Here is an 18355-nt window from a genome sequence, read left to right on the forward strand (position 1 = left end):
GGGAGTGCAGTGAGTGATCCATGTGATCTGAATTTAGCTTTAAAAAGAAGCCAGTGAATGATAGATGGTCAGTAGTATTCTGAGGGGTACAGATTAGATTAAAGCAACTGTGCCAAAGCAGGCCTAGTACTGTGATTCATAATAATCATTCTGATTCACAGTAGTGTTTTGTGCTATTGCTGTAGAAATAGTTCCGTACTTCAATAAGGCTTTTGGTGCAGTCAGTGCATGTGGAGACAGCAAGGGTGGATGGGACTCTGTGCATTGTACTAACCAGGGACAGCAGGGACACTGGAAATCAATTATCACATTCCGTGTTGACCTGGCCCCACTGAGAGGCCAGCCAGAAAAGCAACAGCATGCTGGGTTAAAGCCAAGTCCATCAGCAGACAGGGCTCTACTTGGGTAATAGTAAAGGGTCAAACTCCCAACACACACACACACACACACACACACACACACACACACACACACACACACACACACACACACACACACACACACACACACACACACACACACACACACACACACTCTCACACAGGACCAGAGAGGAACAGGGGCCTCATTTATCAGTCATGAGTTAATGTCTCACTAAATAAATCAAAGGCATACAACACTGTATTTTTGTGTTCTCGTGAACGAGCGTTTACAACCCTGTCTGGAAAACGCTGTCCATTCACCTTTTATGATAACACAAATGCCTTTGCTGTTTGATTTGGAGATGTTGGAACTGAGCCACAATAGTTCCTAAAACTAAGCGCAACGGAAATGTAATCACATTTCTGTAGAGGTGTGGGCAGAATGTATTCATCTTTTGCAGTGACTTTTTCAAACTAACATCGCATGCGCCTATAGCGAGTACCAAACACTGGCCGCCACGCATTCTGTAAGATTGAATGTCTATTCGAGCAATTTAAAAGCAAATGCTACAGCCCACACTTTTATGCAGAAGACAAATTGTTGTTCAACATTTTGTTAAATCAATACATGATTCTGTTTCTATCTCCTGCCTTGGCAAAGGCTCTGAGATGAAATAGGCTGTGATGTCACACTCCTGATAAATGGGATTTGTTGTGTTGCGGTCATAAACCAGTCAGGACATCAACCAGTCATGACATAAACCAGTCATGACATAAACCAGTCATGACATAAACCAGTCATGTCAGAAAAGGAGAGATGTCCTGCAATATGAGTATGATTAGGCCTATATAATAAAACCATTAGGAACACCTGCTCTTTCCATGACACAGACTGACCAGGTGAATCCATGTGAAAGCTATGATCCCTTATTGATGTCACTTGTTAAATCCACTTATATCAGTGTAGACTCCAGCCACTTTAATAATGGGAATTGATGGGAAATTATGTAAAATATATCACTAGCCACTTTAAACAATGCTACCTAATATAATGTTTACATACCCTACATTATTCATCTCATATGTATATGTATATACTGTACTCTATATCATCTACTGCATCTTTATGTAATACAGGTATCACTAGCCACTTTAACTATGCCACTTTGTTTACATACTCATCTCATATGTATATACTGCACTCAATACCATCTACTGTATCTTGCCTATGCCACTCTGTACCATCACTCACTCATATATCTTTATGTACAGATTCTTATCCCCTTACACTTGTGTCTATAAGGTAGTAGTTTTGGAATTGTTAGCTAGATTACTTGTTGGTTATTACTGCATTGTCGGAACTAGAAGCACAAGCATTTCACTACACTCAGATTAACATCTGCTAGCCATGTGTATGTGACAAATAAAATTTGATTTGATTTGATGAAGGGGAGGAGACAGGTTAAAGAAGGATTTTTAAGACTTGAACCATTGTGACGGATTGTGTATGTGTGCCATTCAGAGCTTGAATGGCACACATACACATGGCACACATACACATTAAGTGCCTTTGAACGGGGTATGGTGGTAGGTGCCAGGCGCAGCGGTTTGTGTCAAGAACTGCAACGCTGCTGGGTTTTTCACGCTCAACAGTGTCCCATGTGTATCAATAATGGTCAACCACCCGAAGGACATCCAGCCAACTTGACACAACTGTGGAAAGCATTGGAGTCAACATGGGCCAGCGTCCCTATGGAACACTTTCAACACCTTGTAGAGTCTATGTCCCGACGCACTGAGGATGTTCTGAGGGCCAAAGGGGGTGCAACTCAATATCAGGAAGGTGTTCCTAATGTTTTGTACATTCAGTGTGTATGACTATGACCATTCAACTCTCAATCAGGCACATCTATGTGTTGTCTCTCGTTTTTCTTTTAAAAGGGAGTCAATAGAAATCCCAGTGTGCTCTACTTTGAAGTTTCTTCTTAATCTCTGCCATCCTATGACATCACAGGTTTTGTAGTTCTGTGGGTTACGAGGCACAGCCGGAAGGGGGGCTACAGGGAGGAGTCAAACCACTATGTGACCAGTGTTTTTCAAACCTCCATTGCCATCGTGACGACCCCCGCTCCCCGTGCCAGGTCCTGCGCCCTGCTCCACCTCATCCTCAGGGTCCATCTGCTCACTCTTCTTCTTGACGTAGCGTTCGTACAGCACCATGACCACCCCGATGGCCCACGCCGACACCGTGCCCGCCGCGAAGATGACGAAGCCGATGGCGATGAAGAACAGGTAGTCCCACGATCCCAGGCCCTGGTGGCACCGTGACCGCAGCTGCAGCCCCAGCTCACCCAAGCGCTGCCCCCGCAGGTCAGGAGGACCACCACACACCGTCTGGCCCTCGTCTGGAAGAGAGAACACAGCACAGGTGGGGGTTAATGACATTACTTACGTAAGTCATACTGAAACCTGCATTGGAGACACAGCAGTAAAAGCCTATCACTAGCTGTAATGATTGGAGGTTTTCTTAGGCATGTCACCTGACCAGTAAAAACTCTGGGTCCTAGTCATAGGCTACAGTAGTGCAGACTGTTTTTCCTGGTCAGGTCACATGACCAGGAAAGAGTGCGGGCCCTAGTAGTCATAGCAATTAGTACTGAGCCCATACAGTATTACCAAAACAAGAACAACTAACTGACACCATTATTATGATCAATTCCCTAACCCTAATTTGAGAATAACTCTTAGGACTAGGCCTGCCAAGGTTAAGACAACAGTAGTAGTTGGTTTTTCTCTATAAAAGCTGATGTGGGAAATACTCTAAGTCAGACGCATTAGTCAGCACACTGCGTACACATAATAATGATGAACATGTTCTTTGAAGCGTTGCAGTGTTGGGGAGCGCGTAGGTTACCCACCCAGGGAAGGTGATATCAATATTATAATTCATCAAATCGAGATCTCTGGCCTGTTGAATAATTCACACACATTACATTATATAGTTTTACATAACATTCATGAGAGATGGACAACACACACACACACACACACACACACACACACACACACACACACACACACACACACACACACACACACACACACACACACACACACACACACACACACACACACACACACACACACACTCCCTACTGAAATATCTTTCCATTTGCAGCTATAATAAAAACTACCATGTAGGAAAACAGTACCTGCTAAATCATTTTCTATTGCTAGATATTGCTCCACTGTTGGACATAGAAGCATGAGCATTTCGCTGCCCCTGCGACAGCATCTGCAAAACTGTGTGCGGGACCAATAAATGTTGATTTGTTTCCCTTGTCAGAAAATAACCGAACAGGAGTGACAGCCCGCTATTGGTGTGTTGTCACGTCGATATTACATCACACCAAGTTCAAGGCATTTGAATAATTCAAGTGCATTTCAGCCCCTCTGGATATCACTGGGTATACTCTCTGTCTTTTGTGTCTGACTGGTATGGTAGTTAGCATGGCTTTTCATCTTCTAAGCTGCCTGGCACCAACAGGCTCCTAGTTGGATCATGACTAAGCCCCTCACTCACTCAGAATTCGTGAATCTCAATAGAAAAAAGGGGATGTTTGTTTTGAATGTCAGAACAGGGAACTGCTGTTCTGTAGCTTTAAACACCTGACTGACAGGTGACACCTATTGTACGGGGGTGGGGGAGAGGAAATGTTTGTGTTTTGGGATGCATTAGTTTGATTTAGTACGTTGGTCTAATAACAGATGCTATCGATCTAATGATGCTAATACTGTGTGTGTGGCTGCCTGGGTATCATCTGAAAGTCCCCGTTTGTTAGGGGTAATATTTCGAAAGAAGAAAAAAGCCTGGAATGTGCTTGCAATACTCATAGTGTTGGAGAATTTAAAAGGACACGCTTTAATTTGCTTTTGTGTTCGCAGCTTTTTGTGTTGGGGGGTCTCTCTCGGGATGAGATCAAACGACTTTAGCTTTTTCTGCCTGGCTGGCTGGCTGACTGGCTGGCTCGCTGACTGGCTGGCTCTGCTCTGTTCTGTATTCCGTGTTTCATTCCAGCAGACTTTGTTAAGGGCTTATTTTGCCCAACAGAACCTGTGCAGGCAGGCTTTGTCCATACATTGTGCATGTACAGTATGGACTTTTTGAGGAAATGGAGACATACAGTATGTTGTGCTCGTTTCACTTTAGAGACATTTCAAATCCTTAAGTACAAATCTGAATGGAGCTACAGACAATGATATGTACTGAAACAGAATAGCACAAGGGAAGGGCCATAATATATCCGATTTACATCACATGAATACTTAAGTGTTCCATTGTGGAAATCCACACCATATATTCTTGATTTGCCTTAGCCTACACCACAACTGAACCTTTGCTCTCCGTCTTTGATTGTTTAATTAAAGGCAGGGCAGATGCATGACCCAGTAAATAAGGGGGTACATAACTACCAATGGAGTTAGGGATAAGGGATAACAACAGAGACAGGCCGAGATTTGCTGTTGCCTCCAAAGACATTCCATTTTGTCTTCAGATGCCCTGAGAGTTTAGAAACATATATAGCAGCACAGATGTGTGACACACACAGCACTACACTTGGAACTGTCCTCTGACCTAGCTAGCCTCAGACCTCCTGACACCACTACAGTAGCACTCCTTTCAATAATACAACACGCTACCCTCCTCTTCCCAGTGAACATGAAGTACTCCTTCCACTTCCTCTACTTAGCTAGAGTTCATTCTCTCCCCAAGGCATGGAAGCCCCCGGGCCACACTCTCACCCCCCTTTGTGGCCGACATCAAAGGAGAGGCTTCCTCTCCCCGTCCCGTCCGCACACAATGCTATTCCTAGCGTCTCTCCGTATATATAACTACTAACTACAGGCAGTATGCTAATCTTCGGGAGGCGAGACAGCAGTGGAGAATCTGTTAGTTGCTTCTGTGAGTTTTTCTTCCCTTCTTCCTTCTATCAATGCATTATTTCTAAGCTGCTGAGAGAACGACAGGCGGTGCCTCTCAGAACAGGTGAGATCCAGACGGCTGATGGTGACGATCAAAAACACAGCATCTCTATACACCTTCTGTCCTTCTGCTTTATACAGTACCCCCCCCCGTCCCCTGTCCCCTGTGTGCATGTGTGTGTGTGTGTGTGTGTGTGTTCTCCCTTTCTGGGAGCTGTGACTGGAAGGGACTCCGCTCCAAATGAAAGCAGACAAAGGAAATAAGCAGCAAGTAGAAGAGCTCTTACAGGACTAGTTTAGGATTCTGCCTGAGCTGCAGAGGAGAGGAAGACAAGCTGGTCTGTGTGCGCATTTGATGGGAGATGCCTGTTAGTAAGTGTATCATGGTGTGACAGGCGCTTGCTCAGCGAGATGCACTATAAATACACTTGAAGTCGGAAGTTTACATACACTTAGGTTGGAGTCATTAAAACTCGTTTTTTTTAACCACTCCACAAATTTCTTGTTAAGAAACTATAGCTTTGGGAAGTCGGTTAGGACATCTACTTTGTGCATGACACAAGTCATTTTTCCAACAATTGTTTACAGACAGATTATTTCACTTATAATTCACTGTATCACAATTCCAATGGGTCAGAAGTTTACATACCCTAAGTTTACTGTGCCTTTAAACAGCTTGATAAATTCCAGAAAATTATGTCATGGCTTTAGAAGTTTCTGATAGGCTAATTGACATCATATGAGTCAATTGGAGGTGTACCTGTGGATGTATTTCAAGGCCTACTTTCAAACTCAGGGCCTCTTTGCTTGACATCAAGGTGGAGAAAAAAAATCAGCCAAGACCTCAGAAAAAAAATTGTAGACCTCCACAAGTCTGGGTCATCTTTGGGAGCAATTTCCAAACGCTTGAAGGTACCACGTTCATCTGTACAAACAATAGTACGTAAATATAAACACCATGGGACCACGCAGCTGTCATAACACTCTGGAAGGAGACTGACTGGTGCACTTCAGCTGTCATAACGCTCTGGAAGGAGACTGACTGGTGCACTTCACAAAATAGATGGCTTCATGAGAAAGGAAAATGATGTGGATATATTGAAGCAACATCTAAAGACATCAGTCAGGAAGTTAAAGCTTGGTCGCAAATGGGTCTTCCAAATGGACAATGACCCCAAGCATACTTCCAAAGTTGTGGCAAAATGGCTTAAGGACAACAAAGTCCAGGTATTGGAGTGGCCATCACCAAGCCCTGACCTCAATCCTATAGAAAATGTGTGGGCAGAACTGAAAAAGCATGTGCAAGCAAGGAGGCCTACAAACCTGACTCAGTTACACCAGCTCTGTCAGGAGGAATGGGCCAAAATTCACCCAACTTATTTTGGGAAGCTTGTGGAGGGCTACCCGAAAGGTTTGACCCAAGTTAAACCATTTAAAGGAAATGCTACCAAATACTATTGAGTGTATGTAATCTTCTGACCCACTGGGAATGTGATGAAAGAAATAAAAGCTCAAATAGAAAATTCTCTCTACTATTATTCTGACATTTCACATTCTTAAAATAAAGTGGTGATCCTAACTGACCTAAGACAGAGCATTTTTACTAGGACTAAATGTCAAGAATTGTGAAAAACTGAGTTTAAATGTAGTTGGCTAAGGTGTATATAAACTTCCGACTTCAACTGTAGCTACCCTTTTAAGTATTGCTACATCCCAAAAAAGCAGGGAATACCACTCCAAACTGAACAAAGCCAAAATCTGATGTACAGTACATTAGTTTGTCAAGATACAAGAATACAACAGAAAAAGAAAAAATTCTTATTCAAAACTAATGTTGTTGCATAGTGTAACTGACTGGATTTGAACCCAAGTCTATCGCGCACAACTAGACTGTTAGTCCACTGAGCTAAAGGCCTAAGGCACTAACTGAAGTGTTCAAGTCTAAGGCAAGGTCACTGATCACATGAGTGTGGTTCCATGAGGCACGTTCGTTACATATAGGCATATACACGGAGTATACCAAACATTAAGACATTAACACATCCCGCCCCTCTTTTGCCCTCAGAACAGCCTCAACTGGACGGGGCATGGACTCTACAAGGTGTCGAAAGCATTCCACAGGGATGCTGGCCCGTGTTGACTCCAATGCTTTCCACAGTCGTGTCAAGTTGGCTGGATGTCATTTGGATGGTGGACCCGTCTTGATACACACAGGAAACTGTTGAGTGTGGAAAACCCCAGCAGCGTTGCAGTTCTTGCAACAAACCGGTGCGCCTGGCACCTACTACCATACCCCGTTCAAAGGCACTTAAATGTTTTTGTCTTAACCATTCACACATACACAATGCACGTCTCAATTGTCTCGAGGCTTAAAAATCCTTCTTTAACCTGTATACATCCCCTTCATCTACACTGATTGAAGTGGATTGAACAAGTGACATCAATAAGGGATCGTAGCTTTCTCCTGGATTCATCTGGTCAGTCTGTGTCATGGAAAGAGGAGGCGTTCATGTTTTGTATACTCAGTGTAGTTTGTTGATTGAAGTGTTTCCGGTTGGTGGGGCATGTGCAGGTGGACCCAGGCAGAGATTCACTGGTCATTTTATATATATTTTCACATCTCGACACTGTGGGTTTTGGGATTAAGTCTTAATTGCGTGTTATTTGATCGTCTACAATTGCTGTTTCAAAACGTATCCTAGGCCCCGTGATGCAGGCAACCACGCATGAAATGTATGCAGTAAAGGAATACAGATAACTGCCAAAATAAAGGAAACACCAACATAAAGTTTCTTAATAGGGGTTTGGTCCACCGCGAGCCAGAACAACTTCCATGTGCATTGGCATAGATTCTACAAGTGTCTGCAAACTCTACTGGAGGGATGCGACACCTTTCTTCCCCGAGAAATTCCATAATTTGGTGTTTTGTTGATGGTGGTGAAAAATGCTGTCTCAGGCATCGCTCCAGAATCTCCCACACGTGTTAAATTGGGTTGAGATCTGGTGACTGAGACACACACACACTTTAAAACCCCTATGCTCATTTGAGACCCCTCTTTCAAACTCACTGAGATCTATTTTTTTAGCCATGGTAGCCAAAATAATGTGCAACTGGGCATTTTTATACATGACCCTAAGCTTTATAACTGTCTTAAATGTCTTAATGTTGAGGTGTAGCAGACCTCATTCATGAACTCATAATGAAACACGTATTGAGGAGATCCAGAATGCACTTTGTGCACCAAACAAGATCAGGCTTAGAGTCCTGAAGAAGAACCCACTGAAGAACCTGAGATTTTCCCATAAATCAGCAGCTTATTTCTAAACTGCTGAGACAAGGACAGATGGTACCTCTCAAAACAGGTGAGATCCAGACGGCTGATAGTGACGATCAAAGGGACTGAGCTGATATCTTAGAACACAGCATGTGGTTGTGAAAGTGAAGTGCTTTTCAGTGAGCATTTCAGGAGTGTGAACACTCTAAAACAAGTAAATCAAATCAATGATGAGAGAACAGTCAGATTAACTGATAATGGACACAGACATGGTGGTGTAGCAGGAAGATTGGCTTGCTGTGAACTAAGAGGTTGCGAGCTCAAATCCCAGGAAAGGACAAGTTGAAAAAGTATTACTGTATAAATGAACATGCACAATGTCAATTGTTGGTCAAATATGTAACCACAAAGAATAGATCAAATGTCATAGTTACATATTGTCTCTGTATGTGTATTTCTCTCTGAAAGTGCATACAGTTTTACCTTGAAACTTGAATCCCTCAACGTGGATCCAAAGACAGAGGTCTTCATTGTCGCAGTCGCAGCTCCAGGGGTTCCCGCTGAGGCCGACAGAGCGCAGGGTGGGCAGCCCGATGAGAGAGCTGATGTTGAGCACCGTCAGGTTGTTTCTACTAACGTCCAGCACCTGCAGCGCCGAGTTCTCCGCAAAACTGTCTGGGTGAATGTCCCACAGGCCGGGGTTGTCCGTCATCCTCAGCATCACGAGGCTGGACAGCGGCCCGAACGTCCTGTCCTCTATCCGCGTCAAGGTGTTGAAGGACAAATCCAGGTAAGCAAGTTTCCGCAGGTTACCGAATGTGGACTCCGAAATCTCCGTCAGTGAATTGTTGCTACAGTCCAAATACACCAAGTCCGACAGGTAGTTGAGCTGAAGCGGCGGAAGCTCCATGATGCGGTTGTTGGAGATGATGAGCTGCCTCGTGGAGAGTGGCATTTCGGTGGGGAAGGTGGTGAGGTGCTGCCCGGCGCACTGGACCACCAGCTGGTCATCGCACACGCAGCGTGCCGGGCATCCCGCCGTCAGAGCCGGGGACGGCGCCACCCCCATGACGAGGATCAGCAGAATGATGAACCGCAAGGATTGCGCGCTGGGCTGCGGGGCAAGACGCATGACACCGCCAAGGACTTCATCAATTCCGTTTGAACAAACCACCCACTGGGGACAGACGTCAGTTCAACGTCTAGTTTTGATTTACATTTGTTTGGTAATTGAAATCCACAAAAAAGTTACCATGTCATTCGATTAAGGTTAAAAGTTGAATGAAAAAAATACGAAATCCCCTTATGTTGATGACTTTTGGCAAATCCAATCAGTTTTCCACGTTGATTCAAAGTCATCACATATAATTTTATGGTTGAAATGACATGGAAACAACGTTGATTCAACCAGTTGTTGCCCAGTGGGCACGCCGTCGCATTCTTCATTGATAGCATATGTCCTCTGCCAGTTATCAGTTAATGTTAATGCTATTAACCAGGCTAATTTAAAATGATCATCCAATTATAGTTACCTGATATTGAGGTTTGTTGTTGGCCACTTGTCCTCGCAAGTTGTCATTGTAGTTCATTCCGAGAGTCGCCTCACGTTTGGGTTTTCGTGCGTATTCATTATAGGACTCAAGACGCCCGAGCTCTCCACTCAGTTCCAATTCAATGGTATTCGATTTGGTCGATTAGAACATTTTTCCTCCAGTATCAATCTTTTTTTGCGTAACAACTGCCATTTGAACTCACTATGCAGGAGAGTTCATTGGCGCGTCGTAGACAAGTGTTATAATGGTATTTTGGTCTCCTGCAAGTGTGGTGGAGTGACTGCCTTCTCTGAAACTGAGCAACGAATGAGAAGGTGGGCGATTTGGTGTGCTCACTGCTCACGCGTTGCATTGAGTGTGTGGGGAGAGAGAGGAGCTCAAGGAAGCATAAACAACTGGAGTCAAGCTGTCACAAAAGCTAGAAGAGGCTACCTAATTCTACCAATGTACCCAAAGCGTTCTAGAAATAGAATGCCTAAGTTGTAGCCAATTGTGACACTATAATGATCCAACATAATACTCTATTTATCTCAGTTTAATAATAACAATAATTCATTACATTTGTAAAGCGCTTTTCTCAAATCCCAGGTTCAACAAGAAAAATAGGGTTCTGGGGGTAACTAGCCCGTCTAAGCGCAATGTCTAATTGCTGACACATAAAAGCAACATTTGGAGAAAAAAAATAGTATGTGGATGAAGGTCATTCTCGGGTGACTAAACCATAAAGGGAAATAAATGGCTACAGTTGACACTTGAGTTATTTCATGAAATGTTGTTTTTAGAAAAGGGGCATTTTTAAAGTACTGTGGTAACGATACCCCCCCTAAATTGCATAGGGTTTAAGATTATGGCATAGGGTTCAAATCCATTTAATCTGTTTTATTTAGAAATGCTTTAGTAAGTCATACTTAGAAGCTAAGTCTATTTGTCCTGTTTTAATTGTTTAAATAAAATATGGGGGGAAATGGTGTTGCACATGTCACCATTAATATCTGCACTATGAGGAGATTTGATGTAAAGTCCCTCTTTTTAACTCACCTGCACATTCATTGTCTTTGTTGTTCCTTTTCTATACAATCAATTATGTACAATTGCACTAAATATTATTTGAGTAATGCAATATTTTAAATCCCAGCGGTCTTCAAAATGACATTCAGAAGCAAAAGGTTTTCAATAGTTGTTTATAATTGGGCTCCTGAGTGGCACTGCATCTCCGTGCTAAAGGTGTCCCTACAGACACACTGGTTCGAATCCAGGCTGTTTAACAACTGGCCGTGATTGGGAGGCGCACAATTGGCCCAACGTCGTCCGGGGTAGGCCGTCATTGTAAATAATAATTTGTTCTTAACTGACTTGCCTAGTTAAATAAAGGAAGAAAAAAAAGTATTTATTGGAATGGAATATATCATTTAATAACAATGACTTAACTAATTAATTCAGTGTAACATTGATGTGGCAACTCTCTTATGCTCTGCTAATTTGTAAATACGTCACAAATAAAACCATCCCCAGTCAAATTGGGGCCCACCTCCACTGCTCACACCTAATCTAGTCCCCACCTGAGAGAAGCCAATTGAAAAGCTTTTTCTTAAAAACGTAGCTAGCTATCAAGCTATATGACATACATACAATGCTGTGTAAAATAGCTAAAAGGCTATAAAATAACATTAACTGTAAAGCTATCAGTCACTAGTGGAAACATTTACAACTGCAATTAAGTTACGTTATCTTTTTCATGTGTTTTACCTCAGACAATCTGGTAATAAGGTTGCTAGCTAGCCCTCCTAGCAGTTTATGCTAACTAGCTAGCTGGCTAGCATTTACTGCTAGTGAAGTTGCTAGCTAGCAAGTAAGCATTAACTAGCACTAACGGTGCCAGTCATTGTCGAAATGACAAATAGAAACATTCATAACCATAAAGGGGTAGCTAGCCCCCAGGGTCCTAGTAGGGGGGGCGAGTTTCCCACAAAGCGCTCATGCAACAAATTGCTAACTTACTCAAAAAGTATCAAAAATTTTCCCGTCTAAACAAGTGAATTATTTATCTTAAGGCTTTCATACTTGTATATTTAAATATATTATATATATATCTAACTTCATTGGCATATATCTACAACATATATCTACAAATAAAAATACATCAACTTACTACAAAATCGTTTTGTTGAAAGTTGTGCTAACATAATTGCAAAAGGGTTTTCTAATGATCAATTAGCCTTTTGAAATTATAAACTTGGATTAGCTAACACAACGTGCCATTGGAACACATGAGTGATGGTTGCTGATAATGGGCATCTATGTGCCTATGTAGATATTCCATTCAAAATCAGCTGTTTCCAGCTACAATAGTTATTCACAACATTAACAATGTCTACACTGTATTTCGGATCAAGTTGATGTTATTTTAATGGACAAAACATGTGTTTTTCTTTCAAAAACAAGGACATTTCTAAGTGACCCCAAATTTTTGAACGGGAGTGTATGTCCCTGCTTCAAAAAGAACAAAGAGGCATCAAAAATATTAGTGCATTTATTCACACTTCTCATAAGGAGATAGTCACAATCCTTTCAAGACCAGTCTCAAAGCTTCTGCCATTCAGAAAGTGTACTTTGGCTGCTGTTTACGTTTACTGAGAATATAGTGCCATCTAGTGTGGTAGTATTGTTAAATCACTACCTCTTGTAAAACAGGATTCCATTCCCTTTGATCAACAGATAGAATGCACATTGAATGTATGCATTCAGTTGTTTACATTTTATATTGAGAATAATTAAGAATACAATTAGGAATTAGAATACTAAAATGGACATGAAAGTTCTTATCACAGTATAACATGTCAGCATTTTGGTCAGAGACTTGGTCACCCATGGTCACCCAGTGGTGTGATGAGGTATTGTGTACAACAAAGAATGTTAAGATAATCATCATAGCCTACTGTGCAGATCAGCTAGATTCGTAGCCAGTTTAAGTGGAAACATTCCAATAATTTTTCAAATTAACTGCCAATATGGCAACATTCCATATAGACAATGGAGTCAATCAGTACCAGCCAAAAGTTTGGACACACCTAGTCATTCAAGGGTTTTCTTTATTTGTACTATTTTCTACATTGTAGAAAATGAAATAACACACATAGAATCGTGTAGTAACCAAAAAAAGTGTTAAACAAATCGGTGACAGCTTTGCACACTCTTTGCATTCTCTCAACCAGCTTCATGAGGAATGATTTTCCAACAGTCTTGAATGAGTTCCCACATATGCTGAGAACTTGTTGGCTGCTTTTCCTTCACTATGCGGTCCAACTCATCTCAAATCATCTCAATTGGGTTGAGGTCGGGTGATTGTGGAGGCCAGGTCATCTGAGGCAGCACTCCATCACTCTTTCTTGGTAGCCCTTACATAGCCCTTACACAGCCTGGAGGTGTTGGATCATTGTCCTGTTGAAAAACAAATGATAGTCAGATGGGATGGCTTATCGCTTCAGAATGCTGTGGAAGCCATGCTGGTTAAGTGTGCCTTGAATTCTAAATAAATCACAGACAGTGTCCACAGCAAAGCACCCCCACACCATCACACCTCCTCCTCCATGCTTCACAGTGGGAACCACACATGCAGAGATCATCTGTTCACCTACTATGCATCTCAAAAAGACATTGGTTGGAACCAAATATCTAAATTTTCGACTGACCAAAGGACACATTTCCACCGGTCTAATATCCATTGCTCGTGTTTCTTGGCCCCAGTAAGTCTCTTCTTCTTATTGGTGTCCTTTAGTAGTGTTTTTTTTGTTGCAGCAATTCGACCATGAAGGCCTGATTCACTCAGTCTCCTCTGAACAGTTGATGTTGAAATGTATCTGTTACTTGAACACTGTGAAGGATTTATTTGGGGTTCAGTTTCTGAGGCTGGTAATGAACGTATCTTCTGCAGCAGAGGTAACTCTGGGTCTTCCATTACTGTGGCGGTCCTCATGAGAGCCAGTTTCATCATAGCGCTTGATGGTTTTTGCGACTGCACTTGAAGAAACTTCAAAAATTCTTGAAATTTTCCAGACTGACTGACCTTCATGTTTTAAAGTAATAATGGACTGTCATTTGTGTTTGCTTATTTGATCTGTTCTTGCCGTAATGGACTTTTACCAAATAGGGCTATCTTCTGTATACCACCCCTACCTTGTCACAACACAACTGATGGCTCAAATGCATTAAGAAGGAAATAAATTCCACAAATTAACTTTTAACAAGGCACACCTGTTAATTTAAATGCATTCCAGGTGACTACCTCATGAAGCTGGTTGAGAGAATGCCAAGAGTGTGCTTACTTTGAAGAATCTCAAATATAAAATGTATTTTTATTTGTTTAACACTTTTTTGGTTACTACATGATTCCATATGTGTTATTTCATAGTTTTGATGTCCACTATTATTCTACAATGTAGAAAATAGTAAAAAAATAAAGAAACCCCCTTGAATGAGTAGGTGTGTCCAAACTTTTGACCGGTACTGCATATTTATACAGAACGTGTGAATAAAACATGTATAAACTGTGTTCATAATTATATGACAATGTTGTAGGTTCAAATTATATTAGACAATTTCTGATATATCACATTCCTTACTTACTTCATCACCTATGCCTCTACTAACATTTAGACTGATTTGGATTTCTCCATGACCACCACGGCTGTCATTTTCATACTACTCTGGAACGTTGAGGGTTTATGCCAGCCTCTAGTAATTTGATTTGATCTCTATGGTTGTGAGTGAAATATAGCCCTGTTTAAACTCATTAGGAAGTTTCACACTCCCCCACCTATATTATGGTATGGCCCATGAACTCTACCCCACTACGTGAAAGCGCCACGCCTCTCCTGTGTGTTAATTTGTGACTCATCTATGCAGGAGCAGACGAGGCAGGATTACTGACAGGAAGAATACAGACAATTTGCGAACATTATTCAGATAATTTACAGGTAAATACTATTTGTTTTACAAGTAGTATTCAATGTGATGTGTTGTTGCTGGATATAATGCTGCACTCCTAGTTCTCCATTGGCTTAACCTTATTTTGGTTATTAGCGCACCAAGTTTAACTGCATTTACCCGGTTGAAAATGCGTCAAATGCGCATTTTATGTTTTCCCTGGTAACTTTTATGTACTACACATGCATAGACGATATTTCGAATCAAGCAGCTGGTCTCATATACTTACGTAACATAGTAAACGTAAATCTGGGACACTCAATAGTATGATATGTTATGTTTGGTATAGTTACTTACGGCAAAAAGTTGGGTGGTTAATCTGTTTTATGAATGTATGTTTACCCCTGCGTCCAGGTTGAATCAAGGGGTGAAACCTTGGTAAGGGTAAAGGGTTTTTAGTAGCCTAGTTACACCATAAACTAGCCTACAAATAGACAGAATAAGTACATTTCATATTTGCATAGAAGCCTATGCTCCATGGCAGTGGAATAGCTTTCATGTATAATGTCCTTTAAAACACAAGGCCTACGAACTAATCTGTTACCTGATTGGATTGAACTTTCAACCAGTATTTTATCTACAGTGAAAGTGGGATAGACCAACTCACCTATAGTAGGCTATGCATTTTCCTCTTGCAGATCAGTGCCAGGATGGTTGTGCTGTCTAAAGAATATGGGTTTGTCGTTCTCACTGGTGTTGCCAGCATAGTCATGATCGGCCACCTCGCCGTGAAAGTTGGCAAAGCCCGCAAGAAGTACCAGATCAAAGTGAGTGGCCCGGGACCTGGGACAGCTAAATGGATACGGCTTACCATGTGACTTCCTCTGACCAGGAAACATTTTGGGCTTAAGTTACAGCCTTAAAGAAGGACCCAGTTTTCCTAACCTCACTAGTAAGCCTACTCTGTGTTTGCTAAGAAAACCTAATCTTCTCTTCTCTGTTGGACAGTACCCTCAGATGTACAGCGATGACCCAGATACCGGAAATATCTTCAATTGCATCCAGCGGGCCCATCAGAACACGTATGTAGTAATACTATAGTATGTACATGTACATGTAGTAAGTAGCTGACAGAGTCAGCAGAAAGAACACAAGATGTTTTCACACACAAGAGTTAACATTTCTTACTGTGATATTAGGTCCACTAATAGTTGTTATTTCTTTACAGCCTGGAGATCTACCCCGCCTTCCTCTTCTGTCTCACCATCGGTGGCCTGCATAGTCCTGTAATTTGACTTCCATTTATTAGTTTACTCTATGTTAAATTCACATACCGTGCATGCCAGACTGTACAGCTGATTACTCAAAGTATATTCGGAAGCACACTCATCTGTGTCTCTGCAAAATTTGATTCCCATTCATTAATCCTTAACACTTTTACGATGGTCATACCAAGGATCATTTAGCAATTTGATTTGGAATTTTAGGACCCATTTAGGTATAAAATAAAACATAAAATATGTTATTTGATGAAACATTGAATTTGGGCTTACTGCTATTAGCCCATAGAAACACATTGAATACAGATTCATACATGTAAAAGCAAATAGTAACAAATTAATCAAAAGGAAGTTTGTTTTAAAGTGTCTGTCCTATATTTGAGAGAGAATTTTCTGAAAAAAAAAAGGTTTTCACCTATATTTTCACCTATATTTTTAACACTTATATTGGGGGCCACTTAACTACTTCCATGTATACTTCCATTAATTATTTTAACTGATACTGGGCTACCTTCAGGGCGTCCTGGAGCAAAACATTAGTGTGTAGCCAAAACTCGGCGGTACCGGCTTAAGATGAGTCCTATGATGAGTCCCATGACACTTGTGGGCGGCGTAGAGCAAAACGGAGAACACCATTGTGTTCATGAGAGTCCTCTTTCCATAGACTGGTCATATTAGTCAGTAGGCCAAACCTCGGGGGGCTACAGACGTTTTTGTGAGAAGACCGATTTTTGGGATGTTTCATGGTCTGACAAACAAACACCTCTGTAGCTCGGCTACCTTCCACCACAGATGTGGAAGACCACCATTGGCGAATGAGGTGGATTGAGATCCAGCCCATGATTAAACAGACACATTTTGGAGTTTTTTATTTATTATACTAATTAGATTTCTTCGGGGGTGCGGACATTGACTTTTTTTTTTTAAGGTATTAAGAGTCTTCTGTAGTATACTAACAGGGAGCCTTGTGTGTTACAGCGCCTAGTCAGTGGTCTTGGAATGACTTGGGTTATAAGCAGGGAGATCTACGCATACGGATACTCCACTGGAGGTAAGACAATAGATATGCTTATAATACAATAGTTGATCAAAACAAAACCATATGGCAGCCATTACTCAAGGGTTTTGTTCTATGTTATCCTTCCAGATCCTAAGAAAAGGATGCGTGGGGCGTTCGGGAACATTGCTCTGCTGGGCATGATGCTGATCGTAGCCAACTTTGGCAGAACCCTGTTGGGCTGTGGTGACTGGGTGTGGTCTGGGATGAGACCGGGCATGAGGTTCTCAGCTCCCCTTCCTGCTACCATTCCCCAGTGAGGTACTGCAACCCCATCCGACCCCAATCTAATAGTAGTAGAATGTCTCTTGGGGTCATCCATACATGTGTATGGCATATGTAGAAAGACATAGTTCAGTAAACGTGGAAACGGACAACCACTGCTGTTTGTGCCTCATTCCATAACTACACCACCCCAACTCCTCCCTGACCCACTTACTGAACACTGACAGGCCCAGAGAACCTTCTGCAACGAACGACAGAGGCGGCACATGCTTCACCACATTGATGAACCTATTCTTTGTGAGCGTGATGTTTTAATAAATATATTTGCCAAAACTGTATTCTTAATTAAATAATGACTTTAATGCTGGTATCCATGGTCATGTGTGAAATGTGTGTTTTAATGCTGTTATCTATGGGCGTGTGGGAGATGTGTGTAGGTGTATTAGGAAAAAGGTTGCCAAGAGGTTAATAATGTGTGTTTGTCCTCATTGTTCTGAGTTGCATAGTTGTCCAAAGTTCACACACTACCTCTAAGTCTACATGCAGACACAAACACACTATTACCTTAGCCATTAGGCAATTTCTGTCCTTGATTTGTTGAATAGGTTTGGATTAAGGCTGGGGACTGTACTAAGTAACAATACAATAACTCTCTAAACTTGTGAATCCCTCATCTGCTGAAGAGTTGAAAGCACAC

The 18355-nt window shown here is 41.8% G+C and overlaps 2 protein-coding genes and 1 long non-coding RNA gene across 4 annotated transcripts; 1 reads left to right on the top strand and 2 right to left on the bottom strand.

The window, feature by feature from the left end:
• Positions 1–2419: 2419 nt before the first annotated feature.
• LOC118395233 (leucine-rich repeat-containing protein 52-like) lies at positions 2420–10462 on the bottom strand. Its single transcript, XM_052463936.1, has 3 exons — positions 10153–10462; positions 9104–9734; positions 2420–2767 (listed from the first exon to the last, which is right to left on the bottom strand). Exons 1-3 carry the CDS (start codon positions 10207–10209, stop codon positions 2433–2435), a joined length of 1023 nt encoding a protein of 340 aa, XP_052319896.1. The 5' UTR covers positions 10210–10462; the 3' UTR covers positions 2420–2432.
• A 2223-nt stretch (positions 10463–12685) lies between these two features.
• On the bottom strand, positions 12686–15905 carry LOC127907645 (uncharacterized). The gene is made up of 2 exons (XR_008065271.1): positions 15764–15905; positions 12686–13611 (listed from the first exon to the last, which is right to left on the bottom strand). It is a non-coding gene; the product is annotated as an uncharacterized LOC127907645 (long non-coding RNA).
• Positions 14993–18028, top strand: LOC118394856 (microsomal glutathione S-transferase 3-like). Of its 2 annotated transcripts, none has more exons than XM_035788453.2 (6): positions 14993–15146; positions 15795–15923; positions 16105–16178; positions 16325–16382; positions 17355–17427; positions 17524–18028. In XM_035788453.2, exons 2-6 carry the CDS (start codon positions 15807–15809, stop codon positions 17691–17693), a joined length of 492 nt encoding a protein of 163 aa, XP_035644346.1. In that variant the 5' UTR covers positions 14993–15146; positions 15795–15806; the 3' UTR covers positions 17694–18028. The 2 variants fall into 2 exon arrangements, with proteins under 2 accessions (XP_035644346.1, XP_035644347.1); XM_035788454.2 differs by having other exon boundaries at positions 15021–15146; positions 15773–15923.
• Positions 18029–18355: the final 327 nt, after the last annotated feature.

This window comes from Oncorhynchus keta, chromosome 15 (genome assembly GCF_023373465.1).
Source record: "Oncorhynchus keta strain PuntledgeMale-10-30-2019 chromosome 15, Oket_V2, whole genome shotgun sequence".
NCBI classification, from domain to species: domain Eukaryota; kingdom Metazoa; phylum Chordata; class Actinopteri; order Salmoniformes; family Salmonidae; genus Oncorhynchus; species Oncorhynchus keta.